General features: G+C 25.3%; 1 protein-coding gene across 1 annotated transcript in view; it reads left to right on the top strand.

The window, feature by feature from the left end:
- Positions 1 to 25,611, top strand: part of LOC113555129 (atrial natriuretic peptide receptor 1) — a 275,973-nt gene that overhangs the window by 59,125 nt on the left and 191,237 nt on the right. The window contains exon 3 of the mRNA XM_026959465.1: positions 5,492 to 5,881. Coding sequence (XP_026815266.1) covers positions 5,492 to 5,881 — 390 coding nt within the window. The remainder of the gene's footprint in view (positions 1 to 5,491; positions 5,882 to 25,611) is intronic.

The raw sequence follows: 25,611 nt of genomic DNA, 5'->3' as shown, positions 1-25,611 counted from the left end.
ATTATGACTTTTATATAATCATAAATTATAAAATAAATAATTCTAATAAGACATTTAAAAAGCATAATAACCATTTTAAACCATTTTGTTTCAATTTTTTTCAGGATTAACTACAATAGGAATCATGCAGTTTACTGTAATATCTATTTATCTTAAAATATAAGCTGAAATAATAATATACTAAGAAAATTCCAGATAAAAAAAAATATAAAACTATTTTCGTGTTATTTTCTAAATAAAATTAAAAAACAAATTCCAAAATACCTCATAAGGTTGTATCTGTATTATCGGATAATAATTATTTATCTATATTATGCACATTATAAAATTCGTGTTATAGTGAAAATACATTTTGCGTTAATTGTTTTAACAATAGTTGTGAGTGGCATGGGATTGTATTACTAAAATATAGGTAGATTTGTTAAAAGAAACATGATTAATATAAAATTTTATTTCCGGAATAAAATATGCGGAGAATTTTTTATTTTTAATAAAAATAATTTAAAATCAATACGTTCATTTATACGCTAAAAAAATTAAAAATTAATTTAAGTATACTTATATATTATTATATTATTCATACAATAGTGTTTATAAAATTAAATTTTAAATAGGTACTTTTTAATTTTATAATACAGTGTTCGGCAACTTTTTTGGACTCTTGGGCCACATTCACGAATTAAAAAGAATTTGCAAGTCAGACAAAAATAAAAATTGTATATTCTTAAATTTAAAGCGGTATACGGTGCGTATTAGCGGCGCGAGCCACCGGTTGCGATCACTGTTGTAATAATATGTTAGTTTGGGGATATCAAGTGTATAATATATTTTTAACATCAAATAAATATCGAAGACTGGTTAAATATTTCTATGGAGTTAAAAACATTAGCACTAAGTACTTGGAGCACCCACTTAATATAATCATATTACACAATATATTTATATTAATAGTTTTATACTCTATTTAAATGTGTTAATTTATCATCGTTTGATTCAATTATTTCTAGTTTATAAATAATAGTCAATTATTAAAGTGAAATATTCGTAAATATATCGGTTTTTTACATTATACAATAATGTAAATAGTTAAAATAAATTATTGTTAGATGTTTGTCGTTTGATAGTTATTCAAAACTTAATAAATATAAATTTGAAATAAATAATAGTATTTTTATAAAAATTAAAATTTTTTTGTTTAGATTTTTAACATGTCGTTTGTAGAATAAATTGTCTTAGATAATATAATCCTAACAGACCAAACTAAAAAATACATTGAATAATTGGTATATTAATTACTTCAATGGGTATGTTGTATGTAAGTCCCTAATTCTGAATTCATTGTCTTCATTAGGACAATACATTTGTTACAATGAATTGTTGTAATATATTTCCAAAGTTGTTAATTATAACTATATACAAAGAAAATATATCAATTCTTTATGATAACTGTCAGAGTGCATAAATATTTTGATGAATTTTCCGTTAACTTTAGAAGGTAACGATGAAACGATTGTTGTTCTACGCGTTAAGAAAGGGAATGCAATTTCAATTTGTTCTACAGAAGTCTTTCATTTACATTTTCTATAAATTATTAAAACAATAATTACATTTACGATGTTATCGAAAACTTTATAAACTTGTATGTTCATTTAGGGTATAAATATGTGCACCAACTTCACATCAGATTCTTGTTTGTCTTGTTTGAACATTTGAATTAAAAGCCAAATTGAAATTATTATAAAAACTGAAATATGTTGTAATTCAGTTTTTCAATTTAAATTTTAATTTTTATTCATAATTATATATTATTATAGTTGTTTAATTTTCAAAGAATTTGTTATAATTGACTAATAAATTAACTAACTTTATTATAAAGTATGTTAAGTTTATCATGTAAAAATATAGATATTATATTTAGTTTTTTAATTAGTAGTATGGATGTTTTTATGACAGAAAATAATAGAAAATTTTAGATGTTTGAACAGTGTTTTATTTAAGATACTGGAAAAATATATAATATATATCACAGGTACCTAAAAATAAAACATCTGTTGAAATTTATATCTACATTAAGCCTAGAGCCAAAAACAAACTATGATTACATACATTTAAATTAGTCTCATGATTTACTGTATCTATATATTTCCATATTTTCTTTTTTTTAAATTCTTTAGTAGGCACACACTTCATTTATTTAATTTGTGATACATGGATTCAAATCATAAATCATCAGCATTTTATACATAACATAAAATTATAATGGGGTTAACATAAAACACGACAGTTGATGTCAGTAGCAACTACTTATGATTGGAAAGTTATGTACAAATAATATTTACCAAGAGTAAACATTTTCAAGTTTTATTTATCTGTCAACTGAATTTGTAAGAATAATATTCAATATGCAAATATATGGTTTTTTTTACTTATAATATACATTTTATAGCTTACTCTATATAATAATATTGTTCAATATAGATTTTAAAATATATAATATAACATCTGAGTAGGTAATATATACGATTATGCTATCTATTTACAATAAAACATTTATTAACTAATTCTAATGTATTTTTGCTTAAATTATTTTAAGTATAAAATCGTATAACATGTATCAATTAAAATTGTTTTTATTCATTTGACAGACAATGATTTATATTTTAGCAATTTATGTAGATGTACCTATTTATGAATTACATGTTTAAAAATATTTGTATACACTGTATAGGTAGTACCTAATATTATTTTCAATAATTAATAATTATCATAGTTAACATATTTTTATTGCAAACTAAATTGCAGTTAAATGATAATTTTTTTTACTGCCTAATATTGAAAAAAAATTAACGATCTATCATTATAATAAACAAATGTAAACCATGTACATCGAAATTGATTACCTGCTTTATTTTTGGTTGTAAATTATTGACAGATAATATTGAATAAATATGATTTGTATTAATAGTGGCAATATTATAATGTTATGCATTGCTAAATGAAAATAACTCGTGTAATTTGTGTAAGTAATACTAAAAATAAGCCTGGTTGTCGTGGTAAAGTTGAAAGTCGAATGGATATTTTTAAAATTATTATGCAAAATCTGAACATACAATAGATTATACTACATACAACTTTTCATTGGAATGTACATGACGATGGTTAAGTAATTTATTCTAAACAAAGTTTTAAATGAAATTCTATGTATTTTTGATTTTTATTTTCATTAAGTAAATATAAAACTAAGTTTCAATATTTAACAAATTGATGTATTTTTATTCCTATTTTGTTTCTAAATTTTTTTTGTGTTATTTTTTTTTTTTAATAACATCACGCGATTTATTTTCGTTTGCAGTAGTTACACGAGTATTATGGTTTTTTTAAATACTTAATCAATATTATCAAATCAGTATTGTTTAATTGCTTTTTAACATGGATAATTTAATTGTACGATTTATTTTTATTTTTAAAACTTAAAATTCATTATTTATACTAATTACCAGGCACTTTGGAAATATTATGTCAATACTTATGACATCATAGTAATACAATATTATTTGAATTTTGAAAGTATCTAATAAAACATCTAATAATTAATCAATTGTTATTAATTCTAGCATAAATTAAGATATTATTAACAACTGCTGCAAGTTAATCATACACAGCATTTTAACTTGACTAAAAGCAGATTTGTGCAATCATCATATATATATTTATCATAATTATTGTTTAAGCCATTTAAAACCATTAACTGCGTAACTATTGACCGGCGATTTTATTATTTACATAATAAATTACACAAACATTATATTGTGTTTATGTATTTATATTTGTTCATTGATTTACTGAGCTAATGGAATTCAGCTTTGTTTATGAAATTTATTAGTTTTCTGGATACATAATCAGTGGTGATTCCTATAATATTATACCACTAAGAGCCTGAAAATTATGACTAAAATGTATCCAAACCACCGTCGACTTGTTAAAACCATGCGCGGTCGATGCAATTACAAAACTTATCAGTTTGTATGTATAGTGTATAGTGGGCGTTCCTCTAAAAGGTACTGAGTCATTCTTTCTAAACTTAGAGGTGGGCGAGCGCAAAATTACATTTCACGCGCTTTCTTACTTTCTTATGAACGGATAACTTGGTTTTGTGGGTCTAATTTTTTTCGTTCAACCAACATAACGTTACAGAAATCGCGTCGTTTCAAAGACAAGTCACGCATTAGTTATAAAGTCAATTTTGAAAGAAGAAACCTAGTCCTTTAATCGAAATTTGTAAATATAACCACTATTTTTTAATAATATGTCATCGAAACCTTAAACTTAATTATACAATTAAATAAAAAATTATAAAATGTGTTAAATAATTCAAAGGTCTAATAGTAATACAACCAATATCCCTTATGTCTTATGATAATTTATATTTTATAAAAAAACATTACGATTTGATTAAAGTTTCGATTAAAAACAAATATTTAATTTTGGCTTGGTGGTTAATACTATGAGTATAGATAAAAGAATAATTGTAAAACTATAACTTATGCCTATATCTATCTAAAATTTAAAATTTAAATTTTAGTAATTTATTATACCAAATACTTACTACTAATAGTACAAGTCTGCTGCTTTATCTATTGTTGGTTTATTTATCTTAAGTTATAGTATCCGCATGGTTGAGAAGCGCTGCTGTTATTTTCAAAGTATGTGAATTATTTTTTGTAGCACTGGATAATGTTAGATCAGTTTAAAAGGATGGTAAAATTGGAAAAATTAGGCCTAAAACAGTTATAGTACATAATAATTTAATATTTGAACATATTTGACATCATATTTTGAACCGGTTATTGGAAGTTTATCAAAAAAGTTTTGTGTAAAAAGCAAAATAAATGTATGGTTTGTTTAACCACCTATTTGTAGAAAATAGTGTATACCATTTGAGTGAATAATTATAAATATGTTGATCAGTAAATCAATTTATATATATTATTTAGTAATGTACTATAATGAGTTTTTAGTTTTTTACACTGAAAAACAAAAATAATAAAATAAAACCATATACAATATACATAATATTAATAATGAACTTACATTTTAAAAGGTATTAGTATAGTAATATTGTAATTTAGTAATGTACAGTAAACAATATTAATAAAATAAATCGTATTGTGTACATTAAAGTCTGTAGGTATCACTCACGCCGGTAAAAATAATTTCATTAGTCCAAACGACAACTGACCGGCGTTACGGTGGTATATGCCACGAGTAACCTTAATGCAGTGCCAGTAGATCGCAATAATAGTAAAGATAGGAAAAATAATAATATGGGTAGGTGTAGGTAATATTGTATAATATTATGGCTGCCCATCTGCTGGTTAACCGGCTATACTTGTATATCACAGCACGCATGATAATATACGTAATATTTTAGCGTACCTCATACCCGACCCAAACCAATCTAACCACAATAATGGACATGTGCTGTTTTCAGATCTGTTCCTGGGACCGGTGTGCGACTACGTGATCGCTCCCGTGTCGCGGTACGCGGGAGTGTGGAAGATACCGGTGCTGACGGCGGGCGCGCTGGCCGAGAACTTCGACAACCGTTCCGAGTACCCGACGCTGACCAGGATGATGGGCTCGTACAAGCTGGTCGGCGAGGCGCTCCGGCACATACTTCACGTGTTCGGCTGGAACGTGGCTGGTCTGATGTTCTACAATCACGGGCTCAACTCGCTGATGGGCAACTCCAAGTGCTATTTCACGCTGTCGGCCGTGTTCATCGCGCTGGGTATGAAGCCCGTGCACAAGAGCTTTAACGACACCGACAACAGAGACTCGTTCAAAAAGTTGCTCACCGAGTTGTCGCACAGCGCACGAAGTGAGTGTCGTTGGTTTATGCGCGTCGTCGTCGTCGTCGTCGTCGTCGTCATCGTCGTCGTTGTCGTCGTCGTCGTTCGCGTTTATAATATTATTATTTAAAACCCATGGTGTCAGGTTTTGAGGTTTCAATTCGTTCTGCAGATTAAGTAAAAAGTATTGCGCTTCTTTTTTTTTTTTTTGACGTACACGGAACAAGTCAAATAATCTTACTTATTTATAATAATACTGTATTTTTAACAAGAAAATAGCGATTTTTAGAGTTTATAATAACCAAAAATGTCGAAAATCTGACTAATCCTTTTCGACCCTGCGTCGAAGATATATCGATTCGAGCGGCCCTATTTCACGAGTTGCAGCTGGTGCGGTTTCGTTTCTACGACTCAGTGGTCGGTGCCGTTGATGGAGGGCTCGATAATAATTCCGTTTGTCGACCATTGTTTTAAAAACGATAATCGTAATCCGTCCAAGTCAAATAATAATGTCATGATACAATATCACCATTGCTTTTAGTACACTGTATACATAATCCGAATTCAAAATTTATTAAAGCTTATCGTTAAAGAGCAACTGAAATAATTGCACCTGTAAATACCTAATTTAACTCAACTGTACTAGGAAACCTTATAGATTATAATCTACGGCATCTAGGCACTAATACAACTAGGTACTTTTAACTTATTACATTTTTCAAAAAACCTACACATTATTTATTAATTTTTTGTTCAATGTATTATAATTATATTTATAGCTGCGAAAATGTCCATTACAATTTTTACATCTCCAACGTTCCAAAACGTTTTTAAACTTATACCATTATTTAAATCTTTCTCGTTTCACAACTTAGAACGCCTTATTGTTATAGCAAGGGCTGAAAACGGAAACAAAATAAGTTGTGATAGATATTAGATTACCATCTACTTTAAAAAAAAAAAATAGTCTTATCCGAGAAGCTGGGACGGTTGAATGCTATTTTAAATAATATTGCTATACTCTTTCAATTCGTACCAAAAAAGGCATAACCATGAATATCCATTTAATTTGTTTAGAAATAATCTAAAATTGTATTTAGTATTTCAATCACATTCTTATAGTTTTTTTTTAAGATGAATGAACTGTAAAATAATTTTGATCGGTTGATAAAAATTCGTATAATCTTGCACGAGCATATGAATGTAAAAAAAACGTTATATTTGATATAAAATTTAATATCACCACATTAGTAAATAAAAAAATCGTGTTTCTTAAAGATTTATATTTTTGGGAATTGATAAAACGTCCTTAGCTATATTAATTGAAAAATGTTTATCTTGACTGACATTGATGTTTTTATAGAACTGTACCTTACGATGATCAGTCACTTATATTGAATTGTACCGTCTCGTGTACACTTTACTTCCTTTTTGAACATTTCTGTTTCAATCAAAACAAGGTCAAAAGTTAAATTTGGTTAAAAATTCATCAAACAATATTAGATAAAACTATAGTTTATTTTTTATGTTATTGAGTATAAAGACTTTTATATTAAAATGTCAAATACTTATTGAATTTTATATGCATTAGTATATAGATTTATTGCTTCTGTGTTTTCTATATGATTATATTCGAAAATGTTTGCTAAAAAACAATCACATACACTCAAAATACTTAAAAATATAAATTATAATTCGATGCGTAAGTTAAACGCTGATAATATGGATACAGTGTAGATAGAAAAATTTTACTTTTTTATATACTTAGATTTGAAGAGTTATACATTGTTGGTGTAAAAAATACATTTATTGTACGCTGTATATATTATACTATAAATTTTCGTTAATGATATACAAATATATTTTTATTGAATATTAAACAAACACTGGTAAATACAAAAAAAAAAAAATAAAGTTGTAACAGAATAAAATACATTTAAAGTATTCAAACTAAAGCATCACGGTTTGGACATCAAACGTATACAAATTAATTGTTAGAAAAAAAAGAATGCACAGAGAAACGTAATTTTCTCCAAAACACTAATTATATTTTGTAGTTAATTAACGTAAATTCGAGGTAGTTATAGAATAACAGATTTCGAGACAAATGTTTATATTTATATCCCTTCAGTATTTTTTTGAACAATTATTTATTATAATCAGATATCTTCATAAACGCAATATAGTTATTTAGTACCCACAGACATAGTTTAATTTCGAATTAAATGTGTGTTTTAAATACCAATAACAATATCTGTTGAAAAATCTAATCAGTAAATCTGGTTTATATCTAAAAGTACATCAATGTTATTATTTTTTTTTTTTTGCTATAACGGATAAATTCGGACAAGCAATAAATCGTATAGTGATTGATTCTGTAGAGTCATCAATATCGTTCAAATAATGAGAAAGTTAAGCTTAGATGGTTTTAGAAAAATTGCGTTTGTAGTAACTATATTGTAAACAGCGTTCTGTGTCTATGTGTAAATGGATGTGCGTCTGGTGCTTTGTTGAAAAGCTGTTTTAATCGAATAAAATAAAAACGAACAGTGTTTAAACATACAATAACCCACGAAATGTCTACAAAAACGTTTACCAAATTTATTTTCAAAAATATTATAACTTAGTACGACCACAATATCTCTACCAAAAATCAGTTAATCACCGTATATTTTGGATACTTCAATACTCGATGCCTCGTTTAAAATATTTATTGCTACACGCGATACCAGTGCCATTTTACATAGTTTTTTTTTTTTTCAAACGAGTATTAACAACAAATTGTATTAATTTAACATTGAATTAATAACGATTAAAAATATTGACGTCGGTATTTTTGAAGTAATTAGCATTTTTTAGCGCGTAATGAATCAACAACTGTGACGGGCATTTTGTTTATCCCCGCAGATATACTCAGGATCAATCGCTTAGGTTAATTTAATATGCACTGACATCGCACGGCAGCAGCCGCTTTCAATATATTTCTATTTCGTTTCATGCACACAGTGTTCGTATGAACGCGAACGCCACTGCGTCATTTAATTATGGCTCGTAGAGCTATCGTTTCTGTGAACTGTGCTGCCGTTTATATCGATAGCGTTGGTGGTTTCGTATATCTCTAATAATATTGTTCGTCATCTGCGGCGAACTCGGGGCGCCCGTGAAAGTTCTCTTCCACTAGTCCCACTACAGCTATTATATGGTGTACACCTACTTCAAAATAATATACATGCAGACAACGGTTGCAGTGACTGGTGACTTAAACGTGCAAGTTCTATATATTTCCTCCACCTTTCCGCCCTATCATCATAGCTATTAGTTTGATCAAACAATAATACTATTAACAAGCTCGTTTGAGTAATCGACATCGTTTAGACCCGTACCTTACACGCACAAAAATAAATGAAAAACACCACCGATTTTGTGCACGCATGATAAAATACTAGGGTCTACAATGCATTATAAAGAACAATCGTGTAGCCTCCTAAGTAAAAAGTATAGTTGTGCCCGTTAAATTTATGTTTAAACGAGTGTATAGTTATTTTTTGAAATTACATCGTTAATAATTTTTGAATTGAAATTGTATATTTAAAAATAAATAATCCGTCGTATAAAATGATTAACTAGTTTTTAATATTATTATTATTGGAAATATTGAATAATGAAATCGTATAACATGTTAGCTAAATAATTGTATTGAAACACCGTGATTGTTTCTGTTATTGCTACGAGTTAATTAAGTAGTGTTATTTATGTACCATGTCCAGAAAATGATGAAAACATTTGTAATTTTAAGGTGGTTTTTTTTGTAACGTCCCGAGACAAAATAGCACTTTGTTTCAATTCAAGTAGTCTCCGTCAAGTTCATGAGTTTCGAGGGATGCCAGTACGAAAAATTAACAGTAGACACGTTAAATTACGGTTTAAGATTCCAGTAAAAGGTTGTAATTTATTTGCTACGTACATTTTATAGTTGCGTCTTGGTAGGCCAGATTACAATGTCGAATTGGGATTAATAGTCAATTTATAGAGTTTTTACACAGTAGGCTGATTTGTATTAGTTAATGTCAAACATGAGCAGAAAGCATTACATTAAAGACTTGTAATGGATAAGTAAAATCGTAAATCATGCGTGTAACAAATGCATGAACATCACAACAATGATATATATATATATATATATATGAACATCGCGTAGGGAAGGAATGAATTTCTGAATGTGTCTTTGAATTTTATTAATCAACGTCATCTACATTTCCCAAATCAAACCATGTCAATGTTATAAATATTTATTTGTCATTTCAAAAACTTTACACAAACATTGAATATTATGTACTCAAATTTTGTTGACAGTTTAAATGTTTTTATCGTAAATCAGTGTTATTTTCACGTGGGAGATTTTTTTCTTTATTATGATTTACTTGCAGAATTTATTGTTGATGTTGAGTATAATTTTGTTCTTAGTATTTCGTTTTAAAATTGTATCCTTGTAAATAAATATATAGTGTGGAAATTGAAAACATATTATACTAATTATAAATAATTTTCTAACACAAGCCTTAAAAAATATGAATTTACATATATTACCCTATTAAAGCCTATAAGGTTTGGACATTTTTCTTAAAATTAATGAATGGAAATCATGAAATTTGTTATAAATTACATTATTAAACTTATAATATCTAAAGCGGATTTATTTATATCGTATAGGTATAATACAAGAAGCCACACAATATAATAAACAATTTAAATTTATATTGAGTATATAATAATAGTATAGGATTTTATATTTCGTTATTTGATTCGATATAATATTATATTTAACTAAACTATTGTGAAAATAAAAATTGAACAAGATTTTATCTTAATATTTTTATTTCCTTTACCAATTGCAATTCATGTTTTTTTTTCCAATTATATTTTTTTACCACGATTGTATCATAATTTTATGTTTGCGCAACACAACAATTTTCTAACTTACCACAGTTTTGTGAATACAATAACATTTTTTAACACGAGTATAAAATACAGAAGGATTGTTTACTTATATGTCACAAGTTTAGTATATATCAACATAATAATATATTAGTATGGAGTTTTACTGGAAATTTTTGTTTAAATACACAAAATGTATATTCAAGTTGATTCAGTGAAATTGATATGCTGAAATGATTTATGTTGAATATGAATAGACATATATATATATATATACAATATAATATATAAATGTTACGGAGAATAACCACCATGAAAACTTTTTAAAATATAAACAACATCAATGAACATAGATGATAAATTTAAACATAAAAGTACTTAATATATGTTCTATGAATTAATGAAAATAAATATATCATCGCCGTATTATTATTAACAACAAAAGTAGATTATAATTTTATAAGAATAAAATATGCTTCTAGTAGTCTGAGAGAAACTATATTGTTAACAGTTACATATAGGTAGCGGCTATTACATAAGGATTTCTTTTTTGATTGACTGATAAATCTTCAGAAAACATATGAAATATTAAAAACCTAAATACATTAATGTGATACAAAGACTATTTTTTCAAATACTACCGTTATTAATTCAAATAGTTATTTTGAGGTTCATAGTAGACATTGGTAATAATTTACAACTCATTAGTGCAATTATAAAAGTTTTAAGAATTGTGAAAATTAAAAAAAGGTAAAAATCAAATTCATAATCGTTAATAATATTTTTTAATACACATTCCCAAATACTTTTCAGATTAAATGATTAAATTCATAAAAACCATATTCAAATAAAGTATAATATGCACAGCGATTTAAGTTACAGTAAAATGATATGCACTTATTATAAGTAAATTTTTGAAATATTAGAAACACAATATGAGTGTTTAATTTGGATTAAAGAACCAAGGAAATTTTTTATAATGCAGTGATAATTTGTTAAACAGGTAAACAATTCCTATAATTTTTATAAATAAATTAAAATCATAAGTTAGTACAACATATTTATAAATTCTATAATATATGATTTTACTTTGGTAAATTTGCAAATATTTTTACATTTTACCTTAGTATTTAATTATAGCCATAAATACATTAAAGCTAAACAAGTAAAAATTAATATGATAGGAATTGACATTTGGTAGTAGTTACTCGAAATTAAATTATATGAAATAGGTAACTAAACATTTATAATTACATTTTCTTTGCTATCATATATGCAACTATAAGTTATTCATAGTATAAATAATCTGATTATAATGATAGTTATCTAGTATTTGAATAGTAATAAATAACTAGATTCCCATTATTATTCAAATTTATTAATAACAGTAGTCGACCAATCATAAATATAAATAATTTCCTACTATTCAAAAACAAATCATCACATACCTTTAGTTTTTGGCTTTATAAACCTAAATGTTTCAGATTTTACTTATTTAAAAGGAAAGTTTTTTTTTATGGTATTTGTCATTTTTATTAGTGCTTATAATGGCCTAAGCGCAGTTTACTCCATTTACACGATTTTTAAAAATATTCAATTGATACCATTTATACCATGATCATTATTTTGCATTACGTTATATTCTATAAATTTCCATATTATGTATAAGAACCTACCTTTTTGTTATTATTTTTACAATTGGTACATTCAAAATAAACATAAAATATGAGCCCATAAATATTACGTAACTATATATATATATTTACGAGCATATACTATCCTCTCATTTGTTATTTACAAAAAGAAGTTTATGAAATTCCCGAGAAAAAAAAATTCTAGATATAACATAACATAAATCGTCATGCGACCTAATGTCCTACGTTTTACTTTACCTGTGTTCCGTTATACATTGGGTAAATGGTCCACACATTCGATTTGAGTTAGTTTTCTACCATAAACATTGATTATACTCGTATTCTGTCGTTTAGTATTGTTTAGTATTATTATACGTTCATATATACTGATATAATATTATGTAATATTCAACTCAAATAGTAAACCATACATATACTCGAATTCAAATTTTATTGAAAATGCAAAATAATAAAATCCAATGAACACAAAACTGACCTAAATATTTGTATTATGTTACCTATTTGGTTTATGTTTTCACGCTAAAAATAATAATTGTTAAATTGACTTATATTACTTGTAAAATTGTATATACACAGTTAATTATTTTTGCAATGAGTGGCAAAATTTAATAAGTTTTTTTTTTAAAAAGTCAACTTGGTTATGTAAGAAATTTAACACGTTTAATATGCTACAATATAGGTGTACGGCACGGAAACTTGTGCGTTGCTGATAATTAAAAGTAGCTCGATGCCATTATTTTATGTAAAAGAAAACAATGAGATACATGAATTACAGACAAACTTAAATATATTTCTGAACGCAAACTCGATAAATGTAATGATGAAAAAGTTAAAACGTTAGTTTAAAATTTATAACGCCTTTACGGAAAAAAATTATTTATTAATATGTTTTGGTATCACACTGTATGCATTAACTTATGATATTTTATGTAAATTCAAGTATAAGTTTTAAAATTATTTTATAATCTTTTATTGTTGAAATTATAATATAATAATGTATATGATAAGATATTATTGTATAAAATACAAGTCATTGATGCATATCTACTCGAAATCGTGAAAAATAATTTAAAAATAGCTCTAATCGGAAATCTAACTATACCATACGACTCATGAAAAAGATATGAGCATTCATAGTGAAGAATAAAAATAATTCTATTTAATCCGGTAAGGCATCATAATAGCAATATAATATGTATATATTATAAATATAAAATATAAATTAATTACGTATTGATACCGCCAACCGGCGCGATAATACGTAAATTACTCAATTACTTGTTGACATACACGTTTAACGTGTATAACTATTTTGATATTATTAATCTATTAAGAAAAAACTAAAAATAGAGAAGAACAATACTTTTTGTCGTTTAAAAATAATGGAATAAAAATACTCGTTCTAGAAATTATATGGTATTGATGCTTTTGGAAAAACAATTTTTTATAGATGCATCTATGATGTATTTCTAAAAATCCCGAAAAAAATCTTTATTTCTACTATGAAAATATTATACTTACATAATTATTTTTATATAAAATAAACACATTTATTTATACATTTTATTCCATAAATAAATTGTTTATTAATATTATTGTTATTATGCTCATATAGTATATTTAATAATCCAATTAGGATTTTATGGACAATATCGTTTACACAAACAAGGATTACAAACGTTACATATTAGGATTAATGGGAATAAAATGGAAACGCTCAAGTAGGTTTGGGAATCGGCTTAGCAAGTTGTCTGATTTTATTTAGAAAATATGGTAGGTGATTATAGAGAAGAGTTAATAGTACAATACATTTTTGTATATAGATATTATATATGTATGTATCCATCGATTTACAATTAATCTGTTATAGTTTTATAAACTAGTTTTTCGGGTTATTTTATGGTTGTCAAATATAATATATTTTTAACTACATAATAAAAATAAAAATATTGTATTTTGTAACCCTTTGTACAAGTCACGAAGTCATAAATATTAAGAACAACATCAATAATCTTTCTCAGTTTATCTTTTTGTGTAGTCTGACTGGAATATCCTGAAAGGATACTGTTTTACAATTAATTGTAATGAAAATACAAATATTTTGTATCTTTATGACTATTGTGGTAAACTGATTATTTTCATTAGGTTAGAAAATATATTTCCATTAATATTAATTCCAAAAAATCTTTGTTCTATAGCGTTCTATAATTTTATTTTAATTTGCTGAAGTAAAATATTTAGACAATTTGACATTGGAATAATAATGGTTAGCAAAATACAATATTACACATGTCCTATTGGCATTGTATGTGAATTATCTATTTATAAAACCATAGCAGTAATTGTATGCATCAAAAAGAGAATTAGATCAGAGGTTAATTAATTTGGGTCTTAGGTTTGGTCGTGATTAACCTTCCAAAATACTTTTATGTTCCACGTGACCACGCATGCTATATACTTTAATTGCTATAGTTTAATCGCCTCGTCATTTTGAATCTCCGCTAAAACCCTATCTTTATTGTTTTGTTCCTACCTACACGTCTTACATATAATCCATTTATATAAAATGGTGTAGTAGTTATATTTGTATACGTCGTTTGGATTTGGACTACCCATCATTTTCTGTTATATTTTTTGTATTTCATGGTGCATATTATATTACCTTTTATTGTATTTATGGAAATATGGACAAACTATATGGAAAGGGTTAATTGGGATTTGCCTACCCGGTCCCGCCTCCGAAATGTCAACGGTATAAAATATTTTCATGTGATTAACATTTAATCTAATACATAAATTATATTATATATAAATATATTGAATAATATAATAATAGATATTAATAATAATTTTTAATTTTAAAATGCTAATGATTTGCTTTAAAATAATAAAATATTAATATATATATGTGTGTGTGTGTGTGTGTGTGTGTGTGTGTGTGTTTATATAAATCTGCACTTGTTAGCACATGTATTATAATTTAAATTGCAATGTCTGTATAGACCCTACCATAATAATATATTGTCTGAAATCAGTGTTATAATAAAATAATTTAACAATTTTTATTTGATTAAATAAGTAATTTACAAAACATATTTTAATACTACCCAAATATAGTTCATACACGATTTTTCTAATCAGCATTAGATACAATTTCAAATGAAAAATAATATATTATACATGCAGAAATTTACCTATAGTATACTTTAGATAAAATAAAAATAACTCGCAAACGTATCTGCAAGAATCACAATATTTTGAAAGATAACCCGTAACAACATGATAGGTTATGGTAGTTGTTTGTTGTAATCCTTGTGCTAAGTCCTCGGGCTAAGATAAAAGACTAAACGTAATTTGACATTTGATTATAAGTTCTCACCAGTTTGTTTCCTAGGTATTGTCACAACTGATTATTTATTTCAATTTGATATTATTTTTAGGATTATTTTATTAACTTATTTTAATAGTTTATTCGTTTTTTATCTCTTTAATTGATTAAATAGTCTGGAAAAGTACTATTTTTAGCACGCGTTGTTTTTAATTTTATAATTATTTACGTATATTTGGCAAAATAATGACGTTAAGTCAGTCAAAAATATTTCATCATGCATATCTATTTTTTTTTTAATTAGCAACTTAATTAGCGTAAAATCATATCACCTAAGAATATTAATATATACTTTAATATTATAGAATATATAATAAATGTATGATATTAAAACCAGTGTTTTGTTAACACTTGACTAAAAATTAGGTATAGAAAGTTTTTGTAGGAAACTTTTTACACAGTAATTTACGTACTATAATAATTCCATTAATTTAGCAGATATGTTCTAATTGTAGTAATTTATTTATTAAACGTAGATGTATATATGATATAATATTTCTGTTAAAGCTAATACATTTTATTTTTTGATATTCATATACATGTATAAATACACATCAAGTATCTATTTAAAAAAACTATAATTATCTAAATTAAAAAAAATTTATAATATGTTACTATTGAAATATAAATTCGATTTAGTTATCTTTTTAGTTACAGTTTTTCATTAATTTCATTAATTCTTATGTCTAAGAAAAATACTGTGAAAATAAAATATTATTATTCATAATTTTTATCATTTTAAGGGTTCTACGTAAATTACTGGTCATTTACATAAAATAAAATATTTATAATATAATTGTAAAACAAATACTTGCCTTACTTTATTTTGATTCTAAAATATAAAACACAAAGCTGCATTATATAATTTCAGTCTTAATAGTATAACATTAAGCTGTTTAATAATTCTTGAAAAATATTTTATTCTGTTTGAACAAAAATAATAATTTGATTATCCGTTTTAAAATGTGGAACTTACAATTATGCTTAAAAATGTGTTTACTTGTATATATTAATATATCATGATACTTATATATATATATATTATATATATATTTAAATATTTTAAATTTATGATTGAACTTTTCTTTTATATTATTTTTTGATGCGTAACATACCTTTTAAAAAGCCACAGTATGAAAAAAAATATGTAAGAAGGCAAATTAAAAAAAAATCAGTTATTTTGATAAGTTTTATAACAATAATCAAGAGAATTTCCGGCATTAATTATAAAATTAATAAACTGAAAATATTAAACAATTTTTAGATTTTTTTATAATTTTGAATAAGAATAATATATAATACACTTTTAAATAACTATTATAAAATCCATTTCAGCTTAATCATCATAAAAAATTCAATTTTTGATTTTATACTAAAAAATGTAAAACAAAGTAGGTACTTACACAATATTCGTTAATTACTCTAAATATTTTTAAAAGGCTACAAATGTATACAGTTGTGAATTTTTAAATCACTAGAAATTATATTTCAAAATTATTTTTTGTTTATATTTTTTTTTTAACTTCAGATTTTAATTGAAGTTGTTTATTTATATCTATATGTATCATTACTTCTAATATATTTTTTAACTTATAATCTTCTTTTTTTTTTAATTTTAATTTTTACATTCATTTTAAAATTGTAATTTAAGATAAATAATAATTAATGGTATAAAATATGTCTTGATGAGTAAAAATTATTATTATTTTAACAGGATTCACATTTAGTTTAATTTATTTTTAATATTACATTTTTGGTGTTTAATACAAATCTATGTAATTACTCGATAAAATTATATTTATACTATTTTAGTTTCCTACTTTGATTTTTTAGTATTTATTGAAATGACTGATGTATAGTTAGAAATATAATAGGTGATTTATAAAACTAAACATTTTCTGTAGTCGCAATGTTTTCCAACAAAATGTAGAATAGAAAAATGAAGTTTTAATTGCTATAGTTTTACACTGACTAAATAATCACTTTTTATAACTATACTATGTAAAATTTTAGGTTAGTGGTTTTTTTAAAGCAAAAACATAATATTAATCATGTGTTATTTGAATTCTTTTTATTATATCATAATTAGTAAACGTCAACTAAAAGATGAATTAATTGTTTTTATTTTGGGTAATTTTTGTTTTCTTTTGCCCAAAGTATATTTATGTTATTCTACCATTGTTCTAAAAAAAGGAAAGATTAAACCCTGAAATTATTATTTTACCCAATAGAGCTTTTATTTTAAGGTTGAGAAGACATTATTTTAAGCTTATTATTATTATTTTTTCGTCCCTTTTTATAGATTTTTTATAAAACTTCTACATCTGAAAGTATTTAGTCATTAATTGAATATAATTCAAATTTTTACTAATTGAATTAAGAATATTCACTAGATTAACCAAATAGTATTGTTAAATGGTTAATTCATATATTAAGCATTGTAATTGTAAATTATTAATACGTCAATTTCAAAGCTTTTTGATTTTCTTTATAAGCAATTTAATAAAATATATTATTTTTTAAATAATTAAAAAAAATACATATATGAGTTAATACAGCTTTCATTTATCTTTCACTTTTTTAAAATCATATAATTATTATAGTTTTACTTATTAAATCATTTTATTTGTTAATAATGGGTATATTAAATACATTATGCATAACTTAAACAGTGAATGTTAAAATTCATTGACATTTTAAACCTGTGCCTGAATACGTATAGTCACACGATATGTGTGCTATCTATCAGTGCGTTTTACTTAGCTTTCACATTCAACTCCTTTCGATGTACATTTAATTGAATTATTTACTAATTATAATTATAATTTTACTGTTCACTCTCTATAACATTATAATAGGTCTGATAGGAGTGACAGTTTCTTGATGAGGATAATGGTCATTCTTATGTTTATCAATCAGGAGTATAGGTAGATTTATATATATCTTCTTAACCAAATATTATTATTATATTGTTCTTGACAAATAATATTTCTATTCATGTACCCATCCATTCATTATTATGGTGGTTACTGGTTAACAATGGAATGCATACCTTTGGGATCTAGTCAATTTAGTTAGTTTATCGATATAGTTTATTATAATATATTATTATTCAATTTATTTTATACAAAGCCTTCTAAAATAATAGGTTTACTTTATTTTGATAGTTAATTTGTGAGCGATATCCGTTTTATTGAATAAGCTATATTGTTACTTGTTCGTAAAAACATTAACCTTTTTTGAGTTCGTTAAAAATAAAATTACCTCTTTTGTTTAAAATGATATGATTGTTTATAAAATTAAATATTTTTTTAATTATTGATTTCGTAAGCTTAAAAGTTCTCCATTAATTGACATACAATATAATAAATAATGATTTATATTAAAATTAAAATAAATATCAAACGATAAAAAATTATATTGCTTTTTTTTTAAAACTATTTAGTTATAGATTATATAATAATTATATTCTATAGGTACAAACCGTATTTTAATAAATACTTTACAATTCGTTAAGATTATTTTTGTTTTAGTTTATTTCAAGTACTTCTTAATGATTTAATAAACTAATGAAAATAAATTATAAATAGAAAAAAAAAATAGTTTCAACTACTTTAATGATACGAAAATATTGTTTTAAATTTTGAGTTTTAAAGCGTAGTTCTAATTTACGTGTTTGACAATAATTCTGTTATATTTGTAAAAAGCGCGTTAAATTAAAATAAATAAACAAAATTTAGTTGTCAATATGTTTATAAAAACCTTTTTGGTACTTGAATGCAATATTTAAAGTTAGTTTTAAAGGTTTTACTATAGTAGTTTCTAATACATTCGTTTTTTTTTTTAGAATTTGACTTGAATAAAATTGAAAGTTTGTAAGCCGAATATTTACAAAAAAAAGAAATTAACATTTGATTTGTTGATTTAATTTAATCTACGAATATTCTATATTGAACGCCTTTAATATTGAATATAAATTGTCAGAAACATTTTTATTGCGCTCTATAACATACTGCATGATTAATAAATTCTATATTATCGAAAAAGTCATTATATTATGTTGGTATTGTTCCATCCAATGTAGTGGGTGTATCTAATACACCAAATAATACAACGTACGGGTGAGACATTTTTAGAAAATATTTACCATAGGTGCGCAATGATAGTTGTGCTTCAACTCAACAAAGCTGCACTCGGCAAAAGCTTTTGAAAGTCTGTTTTTGAATTATGTTCTGAAAGCCGTAATCTCAGTAATACGGGCAACGGTATTGTGCACGCGTGACGTGCGGTGGGAAAAGTTTTTATCCTCGGAAATTGTCAGATAGAGACGGGTTCGGAAATGGATTGGGTACGGTGACGGGTATAATCCGATTAACTTAACGAGCCCCTGGTGTGCAATGTACTTCGACAGTGGTAGCGATGGATGTGGTAAGATTTCACGAGGAATGAAATGAAACATTATATTGTTGGGATCAGTTTTTCAAGCTTTATTATCATAGCAAATTGTTTCTAAATAGCGTTGGATGTAAAACATAACAAGCGTAATATATTATTTTTTTAGTTCAAACACAGTTATAGTTTACACGTTTATCATCAATTAAATTCAAAGGTTTAAAATAATTACATTGATTGGGACTATTATGATGAATAATTATTTTAAGCTGAATTATATTCACGTCGTTTTATAAAGTACATATATGAAATTTGTTTTATGAGTTCAGAAATTACTAAATTATTATGCGCGTATATTGAGAATGGACAAATTTAGTAGTTAAGTGGTTTATCTTTTATAGGTAAATCCCAACCATTATATATTTAATACACATTTTATGATCGAATTGAATTAAAATTTTTGTCGTCATAAAAATATGAAAATCAATGCTATAAAGTATTTTATGAAGGTAGTAGACCGTAAATCGTATGTAGCCATCGATAAAGTAATCTCATTAGTGAAAATGCAATTAATCGTTTGCATTTAACAAAAACCGTTTCATATTCAGTCAGTAAATACGTTATCTAAATCAGTTTTCTGTTTCATATCGTTCACTATTTAATACGGTTATATAATACGATTACGGTATATTACCCGCTTAATAAAGTTTATAAAAAACATTTGATGTTAAAAACGTGTTCAGTGAAAAAGACTCCGGAGAAATGTACAAATGTATAGATTATAGGTACAAAATAGACAAAATATTTTATTGAAAACATTTTATGACGAATAGATTATATGATAAATACTATGTCCCTACTTCTTAAATTAAAAAAAAATATATTTTATCGGATTAACAATGGGGTTTTAGAAATATAAGACCTATTAGAATATTACTAACTGCAGTTATACAAATAAAAATTAAACGTTATTATATAGACTACGGTGATTTTGTAAGTTAATATTATACATAGTTTATAGGTTGAAAACCTCTTAAGATATGTTGTATATATATCTTATTTATTATTAATTTTACGTATAATCTACCGGTCATGTACAGAATGCCTATTATATTATAATTAATCGAAGTTTGTGGGAGTTAATCGTGCATCATCAATTACATTTCTCGGTATGTTCGTTCCCGAAGTGCACTGGTTATGTGATGGACATTTATACGTGCACGGTCGATATACGGTGACCGCATTTCAACGTATAAACATTTTTGGTATACGATAGACGATAGGACGAGAAGGAACTTCATTATTCGGTAGACTTTTGAGGTGGTTTGGTGAGCTAAGGGCATGCCTTGCCGAGTGGTCAACATATGCCATATAAACCATATATATATATATATATATACGTTTATAAGTAACTTAAATTATTGTACTCTATAACAATATATCTATACATGATTACATAAGCCAATCAAAATGTCTGTGCGGTTTTGCATAATATCAACTATTGGCAATTTTGGATAGAGGTTTACAAAGCACAAAAGGTGATTGGATTTCGAGTGTAGCGCTGTAGTGTCTCTTGCACAGTATCCATTACTAATAATTTACTAATTATTATTATTGTAATATAATACGACTTGTAGACTTTAAGGAGAGATCACCCAAAATCTACTATCAGATGGTGGACTTGAATTTTCCTTATACTTAAAAACAATATTGTATTCGAATTTTCGTAACTTCAAACTTAAAAATATACGTGTATATAAGTAATTAGACGTTGGAGACTTCAACAGTTGATAAATTCGTCAAATAAAAAAACAATTATTTTACATAAAAATGTTAGACAAAAAAATGTGCATTGTTAATATTTTTTTGTTTGTTTTCTAATTTATAAAACCTAAACTAAACCAACTATAAGCACTAATACTCAATGCTTGGTATAATATTATGAAAATAAATGCAATAAAATCACGAGAATCCTGCATGTGTTAAAAATCAAAATGAAAACATCTGTTCAATTGTCGGTTGGGCGTTACGTGGGATGTTGTCAAGGGACCAAATATAAAAATATACCAAATATTATCAACGATATATACAATTTCCCAGCATTCGTTGGGTTGTATTTTATGTTTTATTCATGAAAACATTTTTCCAAGATTGTATAGTATGCGTGTAAAAATAATATACCGATATGGTCATTGTATACAATTTCAGAGATAGCCGATTGGTAGGTATAAAAGAAGAATCGAATGGCCTAGTAATAATATCTATTTGGCATTTTCTTTCAATATTTAGAAAAACAGGTTTTACCTTTAATGATTACCTAGTTAATGCACAAACAATAATAGTAAACTACATCACGATGAGGTTTTGTATTAGCTAACCATAAGTATAGTATGCCAGCTCCTTAGTTTTTATTGAAACCTTAACGTTATACAGGACAATAAACCATAAGTTTCATATAATAATAAAATAGTACAAGTATTAAAATAAGTCAAATATACTGGGCCTTAGTTTATTTGACTATTTATTTTTATTTAATCAATGTGTAAAAATCAATTCTACAGGGAATGTATAACTTTTTAGATTTTTTATTAAAGATTTATGTTTAATAGAGCGAGAAAGTAGATATTTATAACATGTAATACAATACACAGTTACTTAAATTTAGTATTTAAAAGTTTAAATCACACATGCGACTTATCACCTTTATTTTTTATGCAATAGAAACGTCTTTTACAAACATAAATAGGTATTTATATTTCGTAGATTAAATATCGAGGAAGCGAGTTCAAAGTTTTGTGCTTACCAGACGTTAAGTAACCCGATTTCTTGAATATCGTCCAAATAAATGACATTATTCCGTATCAAAGATTCCACGACACTATTAACGTGGCATGCGAGTAATCTGCTAGCTATTCCCAGTGGCGTTGATTCCTCAAACTCCAATGAACAAAGCACAACGGCTGAGTCTCAAAAATGAAGACACAAAGACCCAAACTTATAAATATATAAAATATGTTTTGTTTGTTGTATGTATTCAAGCGTTACAGAACATGGAAAAATAAAACATTCAAATTTTATCAGCTACATTTTATGTAGATAGTAGCGACACACAAGATGATCAATTTGAAATCAACCTATTTTGCGTAACATGATAAAAAATATTTGATTTTTCGTTTGAAATCTTTTTCAAAAAATGTATTACTTCGTTTTAAATCAAATCAATGTCATTGTGTAGGTACAATCTGGTACATTGGGTTGCCATATTAAATTTGAGACACAAAATTGAATTTTTCTCATAAACAATTAGGTAATTATGTATAGAGTTAAGAAATTACACGTTATTTAGGTATAAAAAAATATTAAAATTAATAATTTTGATTAGATATTTTACTTGGGATAAATATAGGTACAAATCTAGATAGATTTTCAGATTTATTATTTTTTATATTTGGACGCCTTGTATTTTTCAGTGCTGTGGGGCTTTTTTTCAGTATTGTACGATTTTTTTTATTATTTCGTTGTTAAGTTCAATGCAACTCAAGCCGTAGTTTTTGTTACCATATAACATTCTATTGTTTTTGTATCCATGTGATTTTAAAAATTAGCCCAATTGTTTATTATCAAAGAAAATACTCGCTCTATTGATGTGTTTGATACCGGTAAACAAAATACAAACTCTACAACCGTTGTAAGATTTGAAACATTTACATATTTTTCTTTGAATAATATGATATTAAATATTTGTAATAGTTTTTGCTATAGTAAAACATAATTTTTTCACCAGCTATTAAATTTATTTATAAAAGCCATAGACTCATCAAAGTATTCATTTTTATTTATCTCAACATATTTTGATAACATTTTTATTGTATTCTATGAACTGCAGTATTTTTATTTTCTCAGTGTAACTAGTTTAATTCAATCAATAGTGTCGGGTTAGGTAATGTACACTGTTTAATAATGTTACACATGTTACACATGTTTTATGATTAGTGTAAATCATATAACTTTTGACAATTTATATCAAATTCTTTTTCAATAACTAATTAACTCTCTTCTTTGTTTTCTTCAATATTACCTATTGAGATTTCCACTTCAATATTAATACAATGTTTATTGTTTATATTTTCTAGGTTATTTAGTATACTGCATAATATAATAATTAACTCAAATGTTAAAAATTGTTCCCTATAAACTGTTTAAAAAAGTTTAAAAATGTAAAACAAGGTTACTTGTAAATTATTAAAAAGTATTAAAAATAGCCAAAAGAATAAAAGTATTAAAAGTGAAATAAATTACTTTAGTAAATGCATCAAAAAATATTTCATGAAATGAACTTGGTGATATAGGTTGACACTATTTGAAACCATCTCAGCTCAGAATCATTTTTCGTCTATAATGATAGATCATTGAATTCAAATTTAAGGCACCCAAAATAATGACACATTCGACACCCAATATACAGCAGAACGGTATGTCGGTATCCACTTGCCACTACCTTTAGTAGTATTGATTTTACAATGATATATGTTTTCATATTTTGAGTAGAGTGACGAATATATTGATTAACATTGATGTGTTGTATTTAATTTGTACTTTAGAGAGATCAAAATTAAAAATGATCAGTATTTTTTTTTATAATTTCTTACGCTCAACTGGATTCCGATAAAATTTATTTTTTAATTTAAAAATAAATAATCATAGAAACTTGAAATTTTCACCGATAATTTATGTTGTTAATTTTTTATATTTTATATTTTTATAATTTTCAAAATATATGGACAATTGAAATTTCTTATTTTTTATTTTTTTTTTTATAAATGTCAATAAAAATATAATATGAATGGATAAAAATGCTTAAAAATGTAATACTAGGTTCTAGTAAGTGGTTAATATCCCAATTAAAAATATCATAAACATAATAGTCACAATATTTTTTATTATAAGTATTAAATTTATAATTATGAAAAAATGCATGAAAATTTCAAAAAAATATAAGATATTTATAAAAATGCTTGTTTTTTCCTGAGATTTATAAATTTAGTATAAGATGATTCTTTATAAGATTTTCAAACTATACATAAATATATATATATTTTCTGAAAATTCTGCCAAATTAATTTTTAAGAGTATTTGAAATTTTAACTTGAAAGAAATTATCTATTTAAATGATAAATTAATTAAATTAATTACTTTATTATGATTTAAAAATATTAATTTTGGAAATTTAAAATTTAATAAATAAGAATAGACAGTCTTGATAGTTTCAATAAAAACACACGGGTAATAAAATATACGTATATTGTGTTCACGTATGTGTATTTTAATTACATTAGCCTTAATCTCGTTTCAGATAAAGACACGTGTACCGCTGTACCTATGCGTATAA

This window comes from Rhopalosiphum maidis, chromosome 2 (assembly GCF_003676215.2).
Source record: "Rhopalosiphum maidis isolate BTI-1 chromosome 2, ASM367621v3, whole genome shotgun sequence".
Taxonomy (NCBI): Eukaryota; Metazoa; Arthropoda; class Insecta; order Hemiptera; family Aphididae; genus Rhopalosiphum; species Rhopalosiphum maidis.
The sequence above is the reverse complement of the archived record's forward strand: the minus strand, read 5'-3'. Positions and strand labels throughout refer to the sequence as shown.